The following is a 16,796-nucleotide window of genomic DNA, read 5'->3' as shown; positions in this document are numbered from 1 at the left end:
TAGGGAGTGCTGAGGAAAGGGGGTGGTTTCTTGATGGTATGAAGAGCTCAGTAAAGGCATAGAGGGTGAAAATTATCTTTTTGAAAAAAAAATTACAGATTAATTAGGAAAAAGTAAAGAGGGAATCTTTTCCAAGTGGTGAGCATGGAAAGTGTGGAGGAGTTAAAAAGGAAACTGGGGGGAAAAGCCTTGAACAGTAGTGTCTATCATATATTTAATCATAGCTGGTAAACTCTTAGAAGCATCACTAATATTTAAATATTTAATTGGAACACCATGTTTTAGCATTCCGTGATCTTACAACTTTCCTTCATGTCTTGGCAAATTCTATTTTTGGTTCCCTTTTCTGTACTTGAGTAAAAATTTTAACTGTCTACTTTGGATTGCATCATATTCTTAATAATCTCTATGCTTTCCTACAAGTTAGCTCTCCTTTTTCTATTATTTCATCATTCAGTATTCATTGTTACCACTTTCTGTGCCAGCATCTAGGCTATGCAGAGAATAAAGTTGTAACAAAACAAAATCAGCTCTGCCTTGCCTAACATTAGAGTTCCATTTTTGAAATAAGGAGAATACAGGTACCATGTCTCTTGAACTGCAAATTTCTTTTATTAATTCTAAAAGATCACCATTTTTATTGTTAACTCCAAAAAGAGACCACACTTAGGAGTACAGTACATTAATTATTTGAAATATTGTGGAGTCCTGGTGAATATTTTTAAAAAGCACTTTTCTTCAGAAATAAAAAAGACTACAGCGATATCTAAAAAAAAAAAATACACACACAAAAGAAAAATGAAAACAGATGCCAATCAAGTCACCGTATGTGAGTTATCTATATTCTATCCCTAGAATTTACACCTTGAATGGACATTTAAATCTTACGTATTATAATTCTCATCAAAAAAGGTCTCACATATAGAAAAGTTCTGACTAAGCCAAGAAATACACAATCCTCATCCAAAGCTTAAAAATTGCTCAGTTTTTACTGGAATATTCTTAGGAAAAAAAATTTTATGTATATGTGTATCTCAGAGGCAAAATAATGTATTCTAAAATATTTCTAAAATATTGTATTTATCACCTAAGTGCTATTTATAAGCATATCTTGTATCTGTGCAAACTATCTTTCGGTATTTGTGGAAATGTATATCTTATAAAAATATTCATTCAAATTATGAAAGCATTAGGAAAAATAGTACATGTACAAAAATTTTCAAAGGTTAACTCTTTTGATCTGAATAAAAAAAGTGGCTTCATTCATTTATAATTTTTTTATTGTGTGCCTACCATATGCCAGACTGGAGACAAGACATAATATAATAAATACAAATAAAAGACAAAAGTCTAATCATTGTGAAACTTTCCTTATTAATTTCGAAGTTACATAGCTGAACATCTTGAAAGAACTAATTAATTGTATGCCCTTCTAGCTCCCTAAAATACCAACAGCTCTTGAAGTATGTCCGAAATAAGACTGGATTGGTCTTTTAAATTATTACATAATTGAAAATCATAAACAGGACAGAGTCATTAAATACAATTTTGACCTAATCTATGGAATTATTTTCAAAAGAGTCTAAACACAGTCATTCATTAATTTAAAAGAAAAAAAGTATGGATCTCCTAGGATCTGGAAAATGGCCTGAGAGAGGAATATTTTGTACAAAGGAATGAATATCTAAAGATAAAATTTCAAATCCTAGATAGATAAGGAACTTTAGAATAGTGTTGCTTTCTCAGCACATCTTAGGTAGCACCTGTCAGGAAGCCCACGGATAAATCAGTCCTTGAAAGTTGAGTGAAAAACATTTTGTACAAGCTTGGGGGAGATAATAAAGAGAAATGAAAAAGTATTTTAAAGTATTTTTAAATATACCATTGTTTACAAATAAAGTACATCTAGATCTATCTCAAAACCAATAAAGATAGGATATGCATTTTAATATTTCCTTTCCAGACCAATTAATTTTTTCTGTTAATGGGAGGCATGTGGCAAAAAGGAAAAAAAAAATGGAAAGATGATGGGCCATGGTTCTCAATATAGAAGAACGAAATGTATTAAAAACCACTGGGAAAGAAAAAAATCAAAGAGAGGGGTGGAGAAAAACTTCATAAACCAACAATGCCTTTGGCCAAACCTATCATTTGTTGTGATAATGAGCAGCATTATTAATGATATTATTTTTATGGCACATTTTATTTAACCCTTATAACAACCCCAAGAGGTAGATTTGAACATTGGGTTCTCACTTTTTTTAGATGGAAATTGAGTCTCAGATAGTCAAATGACCATTCTATAGGTTAAGCTCATAGCTTTAGCAAAGGCTGAAGGCAAAATTTGTATCCTGGAGTTCCAGTCACAAATCCAGTAATTTTTTTAATGTACCAGAATGAAAAATTGGATAGTTGTTAAACATGTTAAACATGATTGAAACTTTTGGGGTAGGAAAGGGCCTATAGGAAGAATTTTGTTTAACTTTTTTTTTCAAATTCTGATGTTTCCAAGTATAGAAAAGTAGGTTTCCCTAGAGATCTGTTGGGATTATATGATTTCCTGAGGTAGATTTTGCTTTTGCTTTTGCTTTTGTTTTTCTCCAGAAATTTATCATTAGACTTAATACACAGGTAGACACACTAAAAATTCTCCCTATTCAGGTTGGTATTAAATAATGTGTGCCAAGACTTTTTTTTTTTTTTTACCTTAGTAAGTAGAGAGAGTACAAAATAGAGGTTCTATATTGAGAGCTTTTCTACAATCCTATTATACTTTCCACTGAAGGCCATCCTGAAATTATGTTCCACTGGGTGTCAAACATGCTGAATTGTCATCTTTACCCATGCAGATGTTAGTAACAACATGTGCTTCATAGGCTGAAATAATAACTAATCTTTATGAAGCACTCACTATGTGCCATACATTTTTCCAACACATTATATACATTAAAATAACTCTTAAAAACAAATCCTTTAAAAATTCTTCAAAAAACAATTCCAAAAAAATGTTTATTATATATTTGAAATATAAATAACCACAAAGCATTGCTAAAATTTCCATTCTGTTGCCTGTTTAAATCATGTCTCACATTAAGCTACTAACATAACTATTAGCTAATTATAGGACTTTGTGCTTCTTCGTATCTCTGTTACTGACTTGTCATGGACCTTGATAGAATCCGTCAATCTCTCTGCAGTGACATAAATAGTTTACTATCTATAATCTCTTAGGATGTACTCAACAAAACTTTTAGAGTGTTTGGCTCTTAAGCAAAAGGGATGTCATATGCACTACAATTATCATTTTTGAGCTTTGTGATCAAACAATAAAAGAGAAAGAAGAAACTAGCTAATTTTTACTGATCAGTTGCCAAATATTTTCATATATATTATCTAGCTTAATTCTACTTTAATTTAAAGGAAATCTAAACTCTGTTGACTCAGTATTTTGCTCTTAGTATGAAAAATGATAGCTTGGCTGTGAATCCAATTTTTTTCCTCTCCCAAGTCTATATTTTTCCTACTATTCAAAGTTATCTCTAAAGTGGAGGAATGTATACAGAAATTAAAGACATAAAGAAATATATGTTAATAAGAATATTTTTGTTAAGTTAAGCCATGAAGTTCAGAATAGGAAACTAATCCAACACAAATTCCAATTAAAATAGAATTCGTACATTTGTGTTTTCAAGTATATGAGCAAATACCTTCATAAACAATCTCTGCAGAGTTCGGTGTACCACAGTGTTGGGGAAAAAAAAATGCCGCTTTAAGCCAGAGAATTTCTTGGCACCAATACAGTTTTTAGACTTAATTCTTTGTTCTTGAGGGCTTTTGAAAATTCACATTTATTGAAGCCCTAACAGATGCTCCATGTTTTATATTCATTGTTTTATATACTCCTCACAACAAACCAATGAGGTGAAGTAGCGACTTGAAATGACAATCTCACTACTTTGTGTTTTCCTTCGTATTTTCAGTCTCATTCACTAATTGAAAACAGAATAGCAGGCAATAAACCAGAAAATTGGGGTAGCTACACAAGCTTTTGGAAAAAATAGATTTGATGTGGCAAATTCTTCTAACCTTATTTCCCCTTTAGAATAGGACTTTATATGTTACAAGCAACATAAAAAGGGTTACACCTTAGAGTTTTAACAGTGCAGCTATGGTGTGGAAAAATATAATGATTCCATTTACAATTTAGTGGTCCATAATAATTTATCAAGGCAACTACACTTTTCTGCAAATTCAATTTTTAGACTCCCTTATTCTAGATTTTTGTTTATAAAATTGAAAATCTAATGATTAAAAAAATCAAATAGCAATGTATAAAATATGCTAATTAGGTAATTGTGAGAGGGTTAAACTACAAATAGTACATACATACGTACCAGTGCCACACATACAGACCTACACATATACATCCTCAAACTCTAGAAGTCTTACAAAATTTTCCATCTTAACTGAGAGATTCAACTTCAAATGGAACTCTAAATCCTTTCATGAAGCTGCTAGTGTTCTACACTTCTTCAGATGGAATTTTGAAATTAACTCTACTCTGATTCTTAGGTATATCTGTTTGACTTTTACTCCTTTCATTCACTGACATACACAGTGATTATTTTTTTAAAGAATTTATTATATAATAAATATCATTATGTTTCTAGTCTGCTAAAGTAATTTCTATAAGGAGACTTCAGAAAAGAAAATAATCAATTAATACCTTCTTATTGTCTAATATCCAGTAATCCGAATTTGAAGAATTTAAAGACTAAAATTTGATGAATACTTTTAAATTTATACATAATTTTAAGTAATATATGTGTGTATGCCTGCACAGTTTTAAGTAGTGTGTGTGTGTTTAAATGAAAAAGTTTTAAAGACTACACATTTTATATTTCTTATTCTTTCATAATACCTAATGAATCTCTGGTTTCAAATTAGACAACTAACATAAGTTAGAAATGAAGATATGATTTTTTAAGGTATTTTACAGAAGATAAAGAAGGACTTAAAACTCCAAAAGAGATGACAACTTAGGATCCATAAAATAAGGAGCAGGAACATACTCTAATTTCTCTAAAACTAGCATTGGGACATGCATTTGTCCTTGACAAATTTCTAGACATCTATTCTTCTATAAAATAAGGATAATTATATTAACCAACTAAAACCTTTTGCTATGTAAATGAATACATTAACGCTCACAATGCACTATATACTATTAAGCCAGCCTAAAGCATCTGGCCTTGGAAATGCAGTTAAAGGAAGTGCTGTGGGTAAGTGCACAACCCGGTGGCCAATTTAGAGGACCATTCAAGGAGAGACATCCTTGACATTGCACAAGATGCCCTTCCCAAGTGCCAGGCAGGAAATAGTTGCTCAGGTCTTCATCATTCAGAATTTACATAGATTAACTTGCTATTTGAACTAGACTAGGCCTGCTACAGAAGGCCAGTGTTATGAGTAATAAACCACTAATAGATTGTCCTCTATGGTCTTTTTCTACATGTCATGTGCCCAAATAGGATAAAGCTCCCATGTTAAAATCCACATTCAAGATGACTGGAAAAACACTGTTGTGTCTTTTTAATTTTTTTTTAAATTCATATTATAGATCTTTGTCAAGCAACCATCAAGCTTTAAACTCATCATATAAGTTTAGATTATACCTCAAAACTATCTTTAGATAGTAATTATCAGAGGTTTTCCTAAGAAGAAAGATTTAAGTGAAGTTTTGTCTTTCCTACCTTCTAAAAAGTTATATTTGTTAGAATCATGTTTTTGAAAACCATGTTGTATTCACAATCAGGATACTAAAGGAAACAAGAAAAAAGAAGGAAGGGAAACAGGGAGAGAAGGAAGAAATGAAGGAGAGACAAAAGAGAAAGAAGAAGCAGAGAGAGGAAGAAAGGGAGGGAAGAAGGAAAGGGAAAGAGAGGGAGGGAAGCTATGCAATTTTCTTCACCTACATTTGTTCTAAATCATAGAATTTAATCAGACCAAAATTGCTTTACTTTATTCCAAAGGTTTCTGCAAGGCTTACAGAGATCTTTAAAGAAGTTATAAAAATCAAACAGATAATAGAATAAGTTTCTGAATGGGAAAACATTTCAAAATCCATTTCGTAAGAGTCATCAGATCAAAACATCATTGTGTGATTTTTAACAACAGTATCTAAACTTTAGCTCTGATACTGAAATGAATAATAAAAAAGAGAGCTCCAAGGTGTATATATATACATATATATATATATATATATGTCCATATAGGGTTATGAATAATTAATTTTGTTTGTTAATAATTTGTTCTAATGTGCATATTAGTTGAAAATACTCTAAGAAATCTATGGCATATTTCTAAGAACATGGGGGCAAAATAAAAGGATATGTAAAAATTCCTTGCATTTATGTAGTTTTGAGGTATTGATATTCTTTTAATAATGGAATGGAAATGAGATGGCGAAAGACAAAAAATAAAATAGAAGCTTTACAAAGATGCATCTGAGCATTCTGATGATAAGATTGTTGAGGTGGAATACCCTGGAATGGAGTCACCTAAACATACTGTATGAGTGAAAGGTTTGGGGCAGGAGATGAATCTAAAATAATCCTACATTTGTATTATTTATCTAATCTGATGGATTAAAACCTGCATGAGATAAGATATATTAATTACTATTTAATTCATTCATTTAATTCTGCTCAAAACTCTTCAATATCATTCTTTTCACTTAGACTAAAAGGCAAAATCTTTACAATGATTCTGTCCCCCATACTTCTCTAAGCCTTCTGATTGTGTCTTAGACCTTAGAACAACTAGTGATAAAAAAAAAGACTCAGAACTATGAGAAAGTATCTTCTGTAGCTAAAAACTTAAAAAAGAAACCACAACGAGACGGGTAAGAGGGGCAGACTTCAATATAATCAGGTCCCATATCCTCCTCGGTGGGCAACCCACAAACTGGAGAACAATTATATTGCAGAGGTTCTCCCATGGAAGTGAGAGCTCTGAGACCCACATCAGGCTCCCCAGCCTGGGGATCTGGCACTGGGAAGAAGAGTCCCCAGAGTGTTACGCTTTGAAGGCCAATGGGGCTTGATTACAGAGCTCCAGGGGACTGCAGGAATCAGAGACAATAAGCTTAAGGGTCGCACAGAACATCTCACACTTGCTGGGATCAAGGACAAAAGCAGTAATTTCACAGGAGGCTGGATCAGACTTACCCGCTAGGCTTGGGGGTCTCCTGGAGAGGCGTAGGGTGGCTGTGGCTCACCCTGAGGGCATGGACACAGCGGTGGCCATTCAGAGGTGTTAGTCTGAATGAACTCTCCTTCCAGAAAGCTTACATCTTGCTTGTATGTTAGCACCCACTGAGACTTGACCTCATACAATAGCCTATAGGCAGCAGAACTGGGACACATCAGGCCAAACAAGTAACTAGATGGGGACATATCCCCATCCATCAGCAGATATTGCCTAAGGCTAACCCCACAGCTGCCTCTAGACACACCCTTATACATGACTCTGCCCACCAGAGGGCCAATACCCAGCTCTACTCACCAGTGGGCAGGCACCAGCCTCTCCCACGAGGAAGCTTGCACCAGCCACTAGACCAGCCTCACCCACCTAGAAAACTTTTATCTCACAACCTGCAAAACAAGCCCACAAACACAGGCCAGAAACTACGCTGGGACCAGCTGGCCATAGGCCCCTGGGACAAGAGGGAAGTACACTGCTGGGATGCACAGGACATCTTCTACAGAGGGCCACTTCTCCAAGGTCGAAAAACATAACTAATCTGCATAAAAACACAAATAGAAATCTGGACAAAATGCAGCAGCAGAGGAATATGTTCCAGGCAAAGGCACAAGATAAAATCCTAGAAGAAGAAATAAGTGATGAGGAGATAGGCAATCTACCCAAGAAAGAGTTCAGAGTAATGATTATGAAGATTATCAGAGAGCTCAGGAAGAGAACAGATACATAGAGCAAAGTTCATAGAATAGAGTTATAAAGTATAAAACAACCAACCAGAGTTGAAGAATACAATTACTGAAATGAATAATACACTAGAAGGAACCAACAATAGACTAAATGAGGCAGAAGAATGGATCAGTGAGCTAGAAGACAGAGTAGTGGAAAGCACAACTGCAGAACAGAAAAAAGAATGAAAAGAAATGAAGACAGTTTAAGAGATCTCTGGGACAATATGAAGCACACTAACATTCTCACTAGATGGATCCCAGAAGGAGAAGAAAGAAAGAAATGATCCAAGAAATATTTGAAGAGATAATAGCTGAAAACTTCCCTAACCTTGGGAAGGAAACAGTCACCCAAGTCCAGGAAGCTCAGAGAGTCCCATACAGAATTAACCCAAAGAAGAGCACACCAAGACATATTATAATTAAAATGTCAAAAATTAAAGATAAGGAGAGAATATTAAAAGCATTAAGGGAAAAGCAACAAATAACATACAAAGGAACTCCTGTAAGACTATCTGCTGAATTTTCAGCAAAAACTCTGCAGGCCAGACAGGAGTCTCATGAAATATGTAAAATGATGAAAGGAGGAAACCGACAACCAAGAATACTCTATCCAGCAAGACTCTCATTCAGATTTGATGGAGAAATCAAAAGTTTTGCAAACAAGCAAAGCTAAAAGAATTCAGCACCATGAAACCAGCTTTGTGACAAATGCCAAAGGAAATTCTCTAGGCAGAAAAGAAAAGGCTGCAACTAGAAACAAGAAAATTACAAAATGGAAAAGCTCACAGGTAAAGGCAAACTTATAGTAAAGCTAGGAAATCATTCTCACACAAACTAGTAGGATGAGTAAAAGACATTAGTAGTAAAATCATCCGTTTCCATAATAAGCAGTCAAAAGACATACAAAAAAATGTAAAATGTGACATCAAAAACCGTAATCATGAAAGGAGAAGAGTACAAATGCAGGGTACTTAGAATACTTTTGAAAATAAAAGATGAGCAACTTAAAATATCACATATACATACGGAGTGTTATACCAAAACCTTATGGTAAACACAAACCAAAAATCTATAATAGATATACATACAAACAAGAAAAAGGAATGCAAACATAACACTAAAGAGAGTCACCAAATCACAAGAGAAGAGAACAAAAGAAGAAAAGGAAGAGGAAGACCTACTAAAACAAATCCAAAACAACTAAAATAGCAATCAACCTGCACTCCTAGAAGTTCTGACACCTCTTACCCTGCTGTATTTGTCCAGAAATCCATCACCCACTACATTCCACACAATATCAGTATTTATTATATTACTTATTCATTCTATATTTATCATATTTCTGTCTCCTCAACTAGAATATAAACGCCACAAGAAAAGAGATTTTTTTTTTTTTTGGTCTCTTTTATTCACTGAACACATTCATTCAATAACCACATTCCAATACACACAGGCCCAATCCCATCAATTTCCTGCACAAATTCTGGCTTTTGAACTCAGTCTTACCAATGAGTACAGACCAGAATTAGTCTTCTTTCTGTCTACCTGGCATACACTGAGCCTGGTATGAGTCTTGAGAACTGTGTGCTGATCTAATTCTGTCTTTCCCTAACCTCTACCTTGTTTTCTCATTCACTGCCACTAGGCTTTTGCCTTAGTTCCCACTTAGCTACCCACTTCGAAGCTGTGATTCTACACAAATCCCAAACCCCAATTGTCCATATTAAAAGCTGAACAGTTTGGTCACTGACAAAGTTTTATTCTTGAACTTTTCCAGTCTCCAGCTGCTAAGTAAGGACCTACTGCAAACTGGACAGATGACCTGGAGTCACCAGTTTTTTGGGTTTTTTTTAATTACCCTCTCAGAAAGTCTCCCAGCCATGTTCTACCCACATGACAGAATCCTACTGGAGAGCTAATGTTTACTGGACTCAGGTGTCCATTTGATACATCCTTTGGATTCTATACTTTAGCCACCCCACTAATCTTGTTATGTACAGGCTAGGTTGAAGTTACTTTTCTCTATTCCGAACTCATAAATCTCAATTCCTCCTCTTTCATTGTGGCCCAGAATTGTGGTCCCATAATTCTGAAGCAGATTATGAAGGGAGATGTGAGACCTTATGGAAAATTTAACTGAATTTCTTTTCATTCTGCTAAATCTATTTGAATTAAAAGAAGGAACAGTGATTCAGTCTTAGTGGTCTATGTTGAAAAGTCCAGAACACTAGTCATTGTCGATGAGTAATCAGTATTTATGAAATGTATGAATAGAAAAATAGTGATAATGATCTGCTTTAGATAAATGGGGATGGAGAAAACACTGGAATGTGAAATCTGCTAAAAGGTAAACTTGTTTTAAGTCATAGCTATTGCAATATAGTTGAAAGGTGTTAAGAATTCCAAATTCTACTACTTCAGAAATTCTTATTTAACTAAATCCCTCCCATAAAATATAAACTCATGTTTTTCTTATGCAGTCATATCTGGGTAGAACACTTGGGACATCTATTTGAGTTTTTAAATAATTATATCTAAGGAAGGTAAAAAGTATAGTTATGACAGTGTAGGTGACAGTTAACCCATCTTTCAGGAACTCAAGTAACTGAAGTGAATTAAGAAAGAATTGGCAGAGCATGTACAATTTTTTCATAATCCCTAGCAAATCTTGGTATAGATTCAGTTCATCACTTTGCAGGAAATCTTAGAATAGAAAATTTTTAGGAATAAGATAGATTAGCAATTTACATATACTGATGTGAGATTAAAAATATAAAGTGCATATCATTTTTTAAAATTCTAATACATCCATATAATATAATAGTCAATGTTGAATATGTTCTTATTCTTAGCCATACATTTCATCTGTTATAATTCATTTTTATTAAATTATTAGGCCAGTATGTAGTGAAAAAGTCAACAAGTTACATACGGAGTAAAGAAATAACCAAAAAAAAAAAAATCAGTTCCAGGTTTATGACCACAATAAATCCCCTGAAAAGTTCTCAGGTAATTTATAGTGTTCTCACATTTTATAGCACAGGATGTTTTAGAACATGCAATTGATGGGAATGTGGAAATTCTGCATTAAATTTTTAAATATTCTTGCCAAACATGAGTGAGGATTGTCTCAAATATGTTTTTATTTTAAATCCCAGAGGACATCTAAAAACACATTTATATTCACTTAATATTTTCTTGACATTTTCTAAGAATTCAGAAGTTCAAATACAAGTATGCATTCTGAAAACAATAGATGTAATACTAGAATCTTGGACTTGGAAAAGGACTGGAGACTTCATGAGTTTTAACTTCCTCTCTGTAGAGGCATTCCATACTCAATCATCTCTGACAAGTTGCACATCTGATCACTGCATGAATATTTCCAAAAGCTAAATGCTCTAACACAACCCAGTTGCTTCTGAATAGCTCAGAAGAGGGAAGGGTAGGGAGAGGGAGGAGGCTTCCTCTCATTTTATTTAACCCAAATCTTCCTCTTTGTCCTAATCTTCCATAGATCCGAGTTCAGACTTTAGAAAGAATATGTTAGTCTCTCTTCCAGGTAACAACACTTCCAAAAATTTGAGGATACCTTTTATTATTTCCTAAATCTTTCTCCAAATTAACAATCTTTACATGGAATAGTCCTCCTCTGAAAATCTTTTCAGACCCCTAACTTCTGCTCTCCCTCCTCTGAATTTACATCCATTTGTCAGTGAAGCACCCAAATGTGTTCTAAACAAATAAATCTATCTGCTTCTAAGTTTTTTTAATAAAAGTGAGCTAACTTTTCTGTCACCATATCATACTACTTGTTCACGTTGAACTTGCTGTAATTCAGACTACCTTTTTCATCCTGTCTTTGTACTCATTCCTGTACATATAAAGGACACAACAAATTTCCAGAAGAAGACAAAATGAAATTATTTAACATCTGGATACAAATAATAAAACCAATTCCACATAGGTTCTGTTCATGGGTCAGGCTATAAAGACCTTTAAAATTCCTGTATCTGTTATTCACCAGTTTAGCCATCTGAATCAATTTTGGCTCATCTGAAGTTGTCATAAGCTTGGATTTTATGTCTTCCATCAAGCCATTACCAAGACAAATTGACATAAGGAAATCTTTGTCACACGCCTAGAGTCTTCTTTGTGGATTGACCCTGTCTACTATGTAATAGTCGATGGAAAGAATCTATTTTCAGTCAGTTGCAATTTACCATTACACATCCAATTCCACGTATTATTAACACAAATATCAGGAAAAGATTTTATCTACTGCCTTGCTGAAATGCAGAAACACTTTGACTACATCATTTTTCTATTTTGTCAATCTTAAATTTAGTTAAGGAATTTCCTTGGAATATCATTCTTGCTGAGTCAATGCTATTCATACTACTATTCAGTATGTTCTAGAAACTACATAAAATGGTTGCTTCATGTCAACATTATTAATAAATTGGCACCACACTATACGGGAAAACAGAACTCATTCTAAACAATTAATTTTTGGCCAAGAAGGTTAGTGCTAGTATAACTGAAAAGAGAAAATTGATGATAGCCAAGAAAACACCTCTTTAATCAAACTCATATCAGATCATGTTCACTGAGAGCTTGCTTTAACAGAACAACACTGAAAAGGAAACATGGCCTCAAAAAATTAAATGGAAAGAAATCTTGGTACTATAAAAAAGGAACTTTAGCATACAGTGCCCTTTAGCATAAAGCAATACTAGAAGTGCTCTTAGTTGTTAAAAATTAAGTTATTATCAGTTGCATGAACTTAAGTCAAAGCTAAGTCTCAGGTTTTAAATTTGTCCAACAATAATAATAATGACTAGAGGTGAAATAAGTTTATGTATACAAAGCATTTTTAAATTATAAAGCACTATACAAATTTAAGGTATTATGAAATATATTTTATATAGAATTTTAATATTAATATGTTTTACCCATTTATCTTTGAGCTAGTCTTTTAATATACTGCAAATAATCTATAAAATATACAGTAATAGATTCTAGACTGTAGAATATAGCAGTCTGTAGCAGATTATATTTATTTTGCATAGAATTACTTATTGCGTATAACGCTCAAGTGATCTCTCAACCGAATGGCAGTATAAAATCTCCCTTCTATTTACTTCATCTTGTGCCTAGATCATAGAAATCAGAGTTAATTTTATCTCAAATAAAACTGGGGTGGGGAGAGAGAATAAGAGTATAAGGGGATGGGGGGCACGCTAGGGAAAATTGTCAGGAGCCCACTTGATCCCTGCTCTGCATGCTTTGGCTTCTGCCCACTCCAAGTGAACAGAGAATTGCTGATCCTCGACTCTTCACTCCCAGCTGCCTAACAGTATTAAAGTATTGTGTATTGTTAAAGCATATCATATAACTGAGCAAAGTTAATATTTAAAAGTAGTATTTAAAAAAAATCAGTTGCCAAAGATATTCTCAAAATCACTGTTTCAGAAATTCTATTAATTAAGCCACATTGACCCCATTTTACTTCTCAGATAAGGAAAAGCAAAAATAGAAGAAGACAAAATTTATATAGTGAACCTAAGGTCATTTTTATTCTAGGAATTTTAATCAGGGAGTTATCATTATAGCAAAGAGCTTAAGGGTATTTTTTCTACTCCTTTTAAAATAAAATAGTACTGCTAGAAATACTAGATTATAAGCAGAAAAACTATCAGAACTGTTAGACATAGCTTTATTCCAGTTAACTAAAAGAGGGATGAGTGTATTTCAAAATTTTGGCAGATTCAGCCTCATGAAAACTTCCAAAAGCAACTAATCTCCAGATTTTGTACTCTTAGGGTAAATATTTTGATATTTGAAATCAAACCTCAGATATTTCTTAAAAGCTTTTTTACTTTGATACATGTTTTCCAACTTACAGAAATGTTTGCTGAAATACTGCATTATAAATTTTTTTTAACGCTGCATATGTGCTTTTTGTAAAATCCATGATCATAGAGTAACTCTTCAAAGTCTCCCAAGAGTTTCAGAAATGATGATATGCATACAAACATTAAGATGCTCTGATGAGAATATTTTGAGTTACATTAAGTACAACTGTCTTCCAAAGTCCCATGACGTGTGTATCTGGTCACTGTGGTATTAATTAAAATACAGATGACATAGAGCTCTCATCTACATTTAAGCAAGGGGAGACACTTCATTATAATAAAGTAGGATACCTAAACTAGGATGTGGGTAAAGAAAAGATGAGGCTGGAGGTGCCACTGCCAGGAAAACAAACAAACAGGAAAAGAAAAAGAAAAAAAAAAAGGAAAAAAACACCCACATACTTAATGCTTTTACAAACCCTGTTCAAAGAGTTGGAAACAAAGTCCCTTAAAATAAAAAAGATGTATCAGCTGCCCTCCATAAAGCTCCAAGATGAACCACAGCTTGGGAAACCTTTCTCTGTAGGGATAGAGTCTGATTTGGAGAAACTTTTTTTAAATGTTTAAGTGGTTAAAAGTTTGTCTATCGTAAAGATTTTGAAAATCAATTTGCAGGATGTATAGTGATAACAAGACCTCTCAGAAACGACTGAAAGATGAAAAGCGTTTCGTGTTATTTAGGGGGAGGCTGGCTGTTCGCCCCTACACGGTGAACTCCGGGGGTTGAAAGTGAACTTGTAACAAGTTTACCCCCTGTCGCCCCAAAGCGCGCTCCCCTAGTGCAAAGCAAGAAGGCGGTGCCTGAACAGCAACTTCGAGAAGAAGGGACCGAGCACCGAGGGGCCCCAACGGTGTAACCTGGAGCCCGTGCCTCCACTGTACCTCTTTGCTGATGCGCCGGTGGCTGCCGCCGCTGCTGCTGCTGCGGGCGCTGCGCTTGGCCTCCCCCGAGGCCCCCGCTGAGCAGCAGGACCACGAGGACCCCGGCGGCTCCAGGCATTGCGGTAGCCCTGCGGGGATCCACTTCTCAGGAGCTGGAGGAGTCGCTGCCGCCCTGTCCCCTGCCCTGGCTTGGGCTGAGTGAGCAGCAGCTGCTGGGTAAGAGGAGGAGACAGCCCCCACCGGTTTTGGCTCGGCCGCCGCGGGAGGGTGGGGGTAGAAAGAGGACACTCCCTCCCCCTCCCCCTTCCCGGGCTCTCGCCCCACGGACGTCCCGCACGCGCTCTTAAAGGGTCCTCGGTGGAAAAGGCCTCTCCTTACAGCGGTCCTTCCCTCTGCGAAGGGACTGGCTTGCTCTGTTGGCTAAACTTCTTTTAAATTAAAGGAAGTAATTGATATGAAAGCACTTTGTGATCTAAAAAATCCCTCCATAAGAAAAGCATTATTTGTGGGAAATCTGCACAAGTAGGATCTTTACCGAAGCTGAGTAGATGTACCTCCTGAGAAAGGCCTGGCAAAGTTGTGTGAGAGCACTGTGTATCCAGGGGATCCACATTAGTGACAAGACTGTCCAAAAGGCCTGGATGACTGAGAAGTTACGAGGAGGCCAAAGGTGCTGAAGTAAACGGATATCCCTCAGTGTTATCCATCTTCCCTAGTTTTATCAGTATTAGTGCTAGGAAACTTTTTTTTCTTTTCTGTAGAAGTTGCAAAATGGAGTCTGGCCCAGGCCTTAAGAATAAGACTGTGATCTCTGCTGTCAACTTTGTTTGATTCGACATAGGAAAAAATACAAAATTATTTAACCAAAATTAAGATACAAAACCAGTACTATCAGAGCTAATTTTGTTTCAGATAAACTTAATTGAGGTACATCTACACAAAATAAATGCATCCACTTGCTATGTTTAAAAAATATAGGCATCCATTTGACAATTAACCCAATTAATATATAGTCTATTTCTATCATTCCCCCAGTTTCCTTCTTGCCCTTTTGCAGTAATTCCCCCATTACCACTACCCCTAGAAACAGGCAACCACTGATCTTTTGTCACTATAGATTATTTTAACTGTTTACAAATTTTATATAAAAGTTTAGCTGTTGACAAATTTTATACAAATTAAATAATAAAATCATTGTCTTTTGTGTCTCATTTTTAACAGTGCAATGTTTTGGTGGTATAACCATGTTGTTGCTTCATTCCAATAGTGTATTCCTTTTTGTTGCTGAATAGTATTCTATTATATGTATATATCACAATTTGCTTATACATTTACCTGTTGAAGTACATTTGGATTGTTTCAGTTTTGAGCTATTAAGAATAAAGCTGCTATGAATATTTGAATACAGTGTTTGTGTAGACATATGCTTATATTCCTCAATTCCTGAGAGTGATATTATTGGGGGTTTTGGTGCATATGTAATGATAATACTATAAAACTGTTTTACAATATGGTTATATTATTTTAAATTTCCCCAGTAGTCTATGAGACTTCCAGATGCTCTGCATTTTTGCCAACACCTAATATTATTTATTTTTAGTGACTCTAGTGGTTGCATGGTAAAATCTCACTGGCATTATCATTTACATTTCTCTGGTAATGCTGAAAATGTTTTCATGGGCTTACTAGGCATTTCTATGACTTTTGTGAAATGTCTGTTCAGATCTTATGTTCATTTTTTTCTAATTGTTTAATTTGTCATATTATTATTAAGTTATAAGATTTAAATATATATTCTGGAGAAAAATCCTTTGTCAAATATACTTGATATAGGACATTTGTTCTCAGCCTGTGGCTTGACTCTTCAGTTTCTCAACTGCTGCTGGAGGAGGTTATCGGGAGAACGAGACTGCTGGTTGACCTACTAACTGGATCCAGGCAACTGGAGGCTCCTCGCTCCCTTCCCTATCCTTGGAAAGTGCATTCCCTCCCTGCCTTCCCTCCA

General features: G+C 34.9%; 1 protein-coding gene across 2 annotated transcripts in view; it reads right to left on the bottom strand.

Moving 5' to 3' along the window:
- LAMA2 (laminin subunit alpha 2) overlaps positions 1-15,045 on the bottom strand; it is a 516,055-nt gene extending 501,010 nt beyond the window's left edge. For both annotated transcript variants that reach the window (XM_032484891.1, XM_032484892.1), the window contains exon 1: positions 14,792-15,045. In XM_032484891.1, coding sequence (XP_032340782.1) covers positions 14,792-14,909 — 118 coding nt within the window. In that variant the 5' untranslated portion in view covers positions 14,910-15,045. The remainder of the gene's footprint in view (positions 1-14,791) is intronic.
- Between the last annotated feature and the right edge of the window lie 1,751 nt (positions 15,046-16,796).

Source organism: Camelus ferus, chromosome 8, assembly GCF_009834535.1.
Source record: "Camelus ferus isolate YT-003-E chromosome 8, BCGSAC_Cfer_1.0, whole genome shotgun sequence".
Taxonomy (NCBI): domain Eukaryota; kingdom Metazoa; phylum Chordata; class Mammalia; order Artiodactyla; family Camelidae; genus Camelus; species Camelus ferus.
The sequence above is the reverse complement of the archived record's forward strand: the minus strand, read 5'-3'. Positions and strand labels throughout refer to the sequence as shown.